The sequence below is a fragment of the Hypanus sabinus genome, chromosome 7 (genome assembly GCF_030144855.1).
Source record: "Hypanus sabinus isolate sHypSab1 chromosome 7, sHypSab1.hap1, whole genome shotgun sequence".
Taxonomy (NCBI): domain Eukaryota; kingdom Metazoa; phylum Chordata; class Chondrichthyes; order Myliobatiformes; family Dasyatidae; genus Hypanus; species Hypanus sabinus.
The window spans coordinates 3,143,675-3,152,088 of record NC_082712.1 but is presented as its reverse complement, the minus strand read 5'-3'; the positions used below and the strand labels follow the sequence as shown (position 1 = coordinate 3,152,088).

General features: G+C 54.7%; 1 protein-coding gene across 1 annotated transcript in view; it reads right to left on the bottom strand.

Moving 5' to 3' along the window:
- Window positions 1-675: 675 nt before the first annotated feature.
- Window positions 676-8,414, bottom strand: part of LOC132396497 (sperm flagellar protein 2-like) — a 73,174-nt gene continuing 65,435 nt past the window's right edge. Inside the window, exons 12-14 of the mRNA XM_059974056.1 lie at window positions 8,007-8,156; window positions 4,842-4,964; window positions 676-855 (exon numbers count right to left, since the gene is read on the bottom strand). Coding sequence (XP_059830039.1) covers window positions 709-855; window positions 4,842-4,964; window positions 8,007-8,156 — 420 coding nt within the window. The 3' untranslated portion in view covers window positions 676-708. The remainder of the gene's footprint in view (window positions 856-4,841; window positions 4,965-8,006; window positions 8,157-8,414) is intronic.

The following is an 8,414-nucleotide window of genomic DNA, read 5'->3' as shown; positions in this document are numbered from 1 at the left end:
CCCAGTTGGGCAGGTACCACTCATGAGTCCATGTAATATAGTTCACAAGTGTGAGGGGAGCTGCCTCTGTTGGCTATGGAGCTGATCTGACTCAGACAATCGGTGCAGTTGGAGGCTGAGGGGAGTGATGGGATGAGAGGGCAGCTGGGGCAAGTGGCAGGGTCTCTGCAGATCTCCCCTCGTTGAATCTCCACAAGCAACACAGATGGAAAGCTCATCGTCAGGCAGAATCCACGGAGGTGAAGATGTGAAGGAGGGACTCATCTGAAGTAGAGTCTTGGCATTAAACATGGATGATTTATCCCTCTGCATAGATGCTGAGTTCCTCTATTGTTCTGCACACTTTGCCCCAGGTTTTTAACAGGCAGAATGCCTTGTCCATGAGTCTCCACAAGTCTAGTGGAATGGTGGGACAGTCTCCAGAGGCTGAATGATCCAGTATTAAGTGGGTTCAATGGAAAGTGGCTGTTGGAGCCTGTGATTGGGATTCTAGAGTCCTCTGTTACAAAGCATTTGGAGCAGGACTCAGAGAGTCCAGAGTCCTTGGTTCATCGCGAGGGAAAGGGGCAGGCAGATAAAAGCAAACCTCTACAACCACAGGCCCACCTGACTACACCACAAACTCATTGTCTTGTATCCCTGTATCAGTCAAGAGCTACAACCAAGGAATGAGACAGCAATGTATCTGAATTTATTAGTGTGTGAGCTTCATTGCCTGGGCATTCTCCACCGACTCTGGGCCTGGCCTGGCTCATCAGTTGGGCTGCTGGGAGACCTTTCCACTGAAGTTTCAGGAGAGCTGCTGGCAACAGCCTCACCATCCACGAATTGCCTCTGTATCACGGCATGGACATCCTGTACAGCAAACAGACACGGTCAGTGAGGGTAGAGGAGGGGACAAGGAGTGATAGGGTTCAAGGGGGTGGGCAGGACTAGAGCAAGTGATTGGTAGGGGAGTGATGCAGAGGTTGGGAGTAAGAGAGTGGCAAGGATTTTTCTGAGTGCCAGGAATGGAGGGAGTGATGTGGAAGGAATGCAGCAGTGACAGTGGGTGTCAAGATGTATTTTGTTTAGAAATACAAATATGAAACAGCCCCTTCCAGCTACCCAGCTGCACCACTAGCAACCCAACATTTTAACCCTAGCCTAATCAGAGGACCGATTAACCCACTAACCTTTATGTCTCTAGATGGTGGGAGGAAACCGGAGCACCCGGGGGAAGGAAGGTACAAAGGACACCGGAATTGAACAGCGATCTCTGAATCCCTAAACTATAGTCGTGTCAGGCTAACTGCTTCGCCACCGTGGCCATGGTGGTGCAGGGATGCGTGAGCACGCAGAGATAGAGCAGAGGGGAGGGATTCGGCTATGAAGACGTGGATAAGACAGAGAGGAGGAGGGAAACAATGAGGAGGAATGAGGATGCTGAACGGAGAGGCAGAGGAGAGAGCACACAGAGATGATGGAATACAAGCGTAAGAAATTCTCCCTCCTGATTCTCCCAGTTGTGAGTGTAACAGCCAACAGGAGGGCAACAGACTGCAGGTGAACTGTGGAGTGGTAAGCATGGATATAGTTTAGATGTAGGCTGATGAGTCGAAGGATTTCTTTCTGTACTGTGAGGCTCTGTGATTCCATGATGTTGACACACTGAGCAATGATACAGGACACGCGGCTGATTTTGGAAGAGACCATGGTGCAGAGGAACCGGTTCAACACGTGTACTGTGAGTATACAACACAACGGTTACATGGAAGCTGCAGAAAGCCTTCAGCCACCACAGGTGAGGACAGGGGAACCTCTCCACTCCCACCAGTGAGGACAGGGGAACCTCTCCACTCCCACAGGTGAGGACAGGGGAACCTCCCCACTCCCACAGGTGAGGATAGGTGACCTATCCACTCCCACCGGTGAGGACAAGGCAACCTCTCCATTCCCACCAGTGAGGACAGGGGAACCTCTCCACTCCCACTGGTGAGGACAGGGGAACCTCTCCACTCCCACCGGTGAGGACAGGGGAACCTCTCCACTCCCACTGGTGAGGACAGGGGAACCTCTCCACTCCCACCGGTGAGGACAGGGGAACCTCTCCACTCCCACCGGTGAGGACAGGGGAACCTCTCCATTCCCACCGGTGAGGACAGGGGAACCTCTCCACTCCCACCGGTGAGGACAGGGGAACCTCTCCACTCCCACCGGTGAGGACAGGGGAACCTCTCCACTCCCACCGGTGAGGACAGGGGAACCTCCCCACTCCCAACGGTGAGGATCGCTGACCTCCCCACTCCCACCGGTGAGGACAGAGGAACCTCTCCACTCCCACCAGTGAGGACAGGGGAACCTCTCCATTCCCACCAGTGAGGACAGGGGAACCTCTCCACTCCCACCGGTGAGGACAGGGGAACCTCTCCACTCCCACCAGTGAGAACAGGGGAACCTCTCCACTCCCACCGGTGAGGACAGGGGAACCTCTCCACTCCCACCGGTGAGGTCAGGGGAACCTCTCCACTCCCACCGGTGAGGACAGGGGAACCTCTCCACTCTCACCGGTGAGGACAGGGGAACCTCTCCACTCCCACCGGTGAGGATCAGTGACCATTCCACTCCCACCGGTGAGGACAGGGGAACCTCTCCACTCCCACCGGTGAGGATCGGTGACCATTCCACTCCCACCGGTGAGGACAGGGGAACCTCTCCACTCCCACTGGTGAGGACAGGGGAACCTCTCCACTCCCACCGGTGAGGACAGGGGAACCTCTCCACTCCCACAGGTGATCGGTGACTCTCCACTCCCACCGGTGAGGATCGGTGACCTCTCCACTCCCACTGGTGAGGACAGGGGAACCTCTCCACTCCCACCGGTGAGGACAGGGGAACCTCTCCACTCCCACAGGTGATCGGTGACTCTCCACTCCCACCGGTGAGGATCGGTGACCTCTCCACTCCCACTGGTGAGGACAGGGGAATCTCTCCACTCCCACCGGTGAGGACAGGGGAACCTCTCCACTCCCACCGGTGAGGACAGGGGAACCTCCCCACTCCCACCGGTGAGGACAGGGGACCCTCTCCACTCCCACCGGTGAGGACAGGGGAACCTCTCCACTCCCACCCATGAGGACAGGGGAACCTCTCCACTCTCACCGGTGAGGATAGGGGAACCACTCCACTCCCACCGGTGAGGACAGGGGAACCTCTCCACTCCCACCGGTGAGGACAGGGGAATCTCTCCACTCCCACCGGTGAGGACAGGGGAACCTCTCCACTCCCACCGGTGAGGACAGGGGAACCTCCCCACTCCCACCGGTGAGGACAGGGGACCCTCTCCACTCCCACCGGTGAGGACAGGGGACCCTCTCCACTCCCACCGGTGAGGACAGGGGAACCTCCCCACTCCCAACGGTGAGGATCGCTGACCTCTCCACTCCCACCAGTGAGGATCGCTGAACTATCCACTCTCACCGGTGAGGACAGGGGAACCACTCCACTCCCACCGGTGAGGACAGGGGAACCTCTCCACTCCCACCGGTGAGGATCGGTGACCTCTCCATTCCCACCAGTGAGGACAGGGGAACCTCTCCATTCCCACCAGTGAGGACAGGGGAACCTCTCCACTCCCACCGGTGAGGACAGGGGAACCTCTCCACTCCCACCAGTGAGGACAGGGGAACCTCTCCACTCCCACCGGTGAGGACAGGGGAACCTCTCCACTCCCACCGGTGAGGACAGGGGAACCTCTCCACTCCCACCGGTGAGGACAGGGGAACCTCTCCACTCCCACCGGTGAGGACAGGGGAACCTCTCCACTCCCACCGGTGAGGACAGGGGAACCTCTCCACTCCCACCGGTGAGGACAGAGGAACCTCTCCACTCCCACCGGTGAGGACAGGGGAACCTCTCCAGTCCCACCGGTGAGGACAGGGGAACCTCTCCACTCCCACCGGTGAGGACAGAGGAACCTCTCCACTCCCACCGGTGAGGACAGGGGAACCTCTCCACACCCACCGGTGAGGACAGGGGAACCTCTCCACTCCCACCGGTGAGGACAGGGGAACCTCTCCACTCACACAGGTGAGGACAGGGGAACCTCTCCACTCCCACCGGTGAGGACAGGGGAACCTCTCCACTCCCACCGGTGAGGACAGGGGAACCTCTCCACTCCCACCGGTGAGGACAGGGGAACCTCTCCACTCCCACCGGTGAGGACAGGGGAACCTCTCCACTCCCACCGGTGAGGACAGGGGAACCTCTCCTCTCCCACCGGTGAGGACAGGGGAACCTCTCCACTCTCACCGGTGAGGACAGGGGAACCTCTCCACTCTCACAGGTGAGGATCGGTGACCTCTCCACTCCCACTGGTGAGGACAGGGGAACCTCTCCACTCTCACCGGTGAGGATAGGGGAACCACTCCACTCCCACCGGTGAGGACAGGGGAACCTCTCCACTCCCACCGGTGAGGACAGGGGAACCTCTCCACTCCCACCGGTGAGGACAGGGGAACCTCTCCACTCCCACCCATGAGGACAGGGGAACCTCTCCACTCCCACAGGTGAGGATCGGTGACCTCTCCACCCCCACCGGTGAGGGCCGGTAATGTCTCCTCTCCCAACGAGGACTTGCCGTGGAGAAGAGGGGACAATGGAAGCCTGAAAGAGAGTCGGGTGGGATGGCCGGAGAAACAGGTTTATAATATGAAATAGCAAACGCAGTGACAGAGAGAGAGACTGTATTCCTGTCAGCCTGTTCAATGCAAGAATGTGAGAGGCTAGACAGAGGAGGGAATGGCGTGTTTGTGGGTGTGAGAGAGACGTACACAGCGGTGGATTGGTAAAACAACACTCACAGATTGGCTGAATTGTGTTGTGTTGGTGATGAGGTCCATAATGACAGGATGTTTGAGCAAAACATCTAATGGGAGCGGTTCAAGCTCCTTTGATCCCAGCTCCTTGTAAACTTGGGTGAAAAGCTGCAAAACCAGGAAAGATAGTGAGTGCTTTGTACACCGTGATGTTTGCCCAACCTCGCACGTAACCCACTTCCTCCGACACACACTGCAGTTGACGGTGCACAGCAAAAATAGGACCCATCAGGTCGGGCAGCTACCGTGGTGACACAAACAAAGTCAATACTTTAGCTCAAAGACTTTATCTGAGAAATGAGAAAGCTTTGAGCTATGGTGAGGCTTGTCAGATGTTAGTGTCACTGCACCATAGTTATCATTTCATCCTTGCTTTGGACCCTAGCTCTGTAGCAGAGCACAGTGCAGTACAGCAACATGCTTTCTGTTCGCCATGGTCGGCCAAACTCATTCACGACTGAGACCTAATTAAACCCAATCCCTTTTCCCTACAGAATGTTCTACACCCCCCACCCATTCTCTGCACATTCATGTGCCTGTCTAAGAGCCTGTATCATACCATTGCCATCCCTGGCACCGCTCACTGTGTTATAAAGAAACTTGCCTCATGTGGCACAGAACATTACAGCTCAGTACAGGCCCTTTGGCCCACAATGTTGTGTCTATCAAAGTCAATGTAACACTTCCCTACCACATAGCCCTCCATTTTTCTTCCATATGCTTGGAACTTACCCCCTCTCACTTTAAGTGCATGCCCTCTGCTATTAGGCATTTCAGTCCTGGGAAAACAATATGAGCAGCCCAACCTCTGCCTTAGTACAGACTCTTTAATACAGGCAATGTTCTAGTAAACACCTTCAGCACTTGCTGCAATGCCTTCACATCTTCCATACAATGGGATGACCAGAAGTAACTGCAATACCCCAGATGCGGCCTGGCCACAGTTTTACAAAACTGTAACATAACTTCCTGACTTTTGAGCTTAATGCCTCAACTAATAAAGCCAGGCATGCCATATGCTTTCTTAACTGTCCTATCAACTTGTGGTGCCACCTTCATGGAGTTATGAACTTGGACCCAAGACCTCTCTGCACATCAACACTGTTAAAGGTCTTGCCATTAACAGTGTGCAGTCTCCTTTCATTTGACATGCAGTACCAAGGAGTAACACCTCACATTTGGCCAAGTTAAGTTCCATCTGCCATTTCTCTGCCCAGATCTGCAAATGATCTATATCTCACTGCAGTATCCACAACTCCACCAATATTTATGTCATCTGAACCATCCATATTTTCATCCAACTCATTTACCTACATCACTAACAGCAGAGGTCCCAGTTTAGATCTCTGCAGAACTCCACTAAATCCCTTTGACCAAAAGCGAATTTTCTTCTATGGGCAAGGGAATTCTGAATCCTAACAGCCAATTAACCGAGGATCCTATGCATCTTAATCTTTTAGATGAGCCTTTTGTGAGGGGCCTTATCAAACATCTTATTCAAATCCACACAGACAACATCCACCGCTCTACCTTCATCAACACAAAGCCCTGGAGGAACTCAGCCGGTCAGGCACCATCTATGGAGGGGAACAGCTGATGTTCTGGGCCTTCATCAACACAAAGCCCTGGAGGAACTCAGCCGGTCAGGCACCATCTATGGAGGGGAACAGCTGACGTTCTGGGCCTTCATCAACACAAAGCCCTGGAGGAACTCAGCCGGTCAGGCACCATCTATGGAGGGGAAGAGCTGACGTTCTGGGCCTTCATCAACACAAAGCCCTGGAGGAACTCAGCCGGTCAGGCACCATCTATGGAGGGGAAGAGCTGACGTTCTGGGCCTTCATCAACACAAAGCCCTGGAGGAACTCAGCTGGTCAGGCACCATCTATGGAGGGGAAGAGCTGACGTTCTGGGCCTTCATCAACACAAAGCCCTGGAGGAACTCAGCCGGTCAGGCACCATCTATGGAGGGGAAGAGCTGACGTTCTGGGCCTTTATCAACACAAAGCCCTGGAGGAACTCAGCCGGTCAGGCACCATCTATGGAGGGGAAGAGCTGACGTTCTGGGCCTTCATCAACACAAAGCCCTGGAGGAACTCAGCCGGTCAGGCACCATCTATGGAGGGGAACAGCTGACGTTCTGGGCCTTCATCAACACAAAGCCCTGGAGGAACTCAGCCGGTCAGGCACCATCTATGGAGGGGAACAGCTGACGTTCTGGGCCTTCATCAACACAAAGCCCTGGAGGAACTCAGCCGGTCAGGCACCATCTATGGAGGGGAAGAGCTGACGTTCTGGGCCTTCATCAACACAAAGCCCTGGAGGAACTCAGCCGGTCAGGCACCATCTTTGGAGGGGAAGAGCTGACGTTCTGGGCCTTCATCAACACAAAGCCCTGGAGGAACTCAGCCGGTCAGGCACCATCTATGGAGGGGAACAGCTGACGTTCTGGGCCTTCATCAACACAAAGCCCTGGAGGAACTCAGCCGGTCAGGCACCATCTATGGAGGGGAAGAGCTGACGTTCTGGTCCTTCATCAGTTCATCACAGTGCTGTTGCACTGAGAAGGGCTTCTGCATTGCTAGACCGCCAGCACCCTCTGCAGGTACAGCTCTCTCCAAACCACACACCACAGTCTCACAGCTTCACCAGACAATCCAACTGCCTCGAAAGCTGTCTCAAATCTTCCCTTCACCAAGTATGCTCAGTATCTGTGTGTCTGCAGACGCAGAATAGTACAGCACAGGAACACATGATGTCTGTGCCAAACACAATGCCTGTCCAAACTGAATCCATTCTACTTGCATAGTCCATCTCCCTCTCTTCCTTGCATTTTCATATATCTTAAATACCTCTATTATACTTGCCCCACCACCACTCCTCGTTGTGTATTCCGGGCACCACACTCTGTGTAAAAAAACCCTGTCCCACACATCTCATTTGAACTTGCCCCCTCACCTTAAATATCTGTCCTCTGGTAATAGATATTTCAACTTTGGGGAAAAGTCTCTGACTGAATACCCAGCCTATGCTTCTTGTACCATAATAAACCTCTACTAGTCCAGCTGTCAACCTCACTGCTCCAGTGAGGGAGTGTCCACCCACGCTTCGCTAACTAGCCATCTCCCTTGGTGATTGCTGATGTTAAACCTGGCATTGATGGTCTTCCTCTGGGCTCCTGTGCCGATGGGTTTCTCCAAACCCAGCCACTCCATGCTTCATGATTTGGAACAGAGCTGATAGAGGCACCTTCTCCACCGGTCCTGGTGCTGAGGGTCCACCTGGGACGTCCTGCTCTGACTGTAACACAAAGGCATGCTGAGGGAGTCACTGGTCCATCACACACACACCCCCTCCCCTATCATCTCCACCCCATACTCAACCCTTCTATCACCCCCCTCCCCAACCTGCACTCCCTTCTCGCACCCCATCATCCTACATGCCCTCTCCTCTCCCTCACACCACCCTCCCCTTCATCCCCACAACTCCCTCCTCCACAAACCCTCCCCATCCCTCACGCCCCTCAGTTCTCCCCTTCATGCCCCACAATGCCTCCCC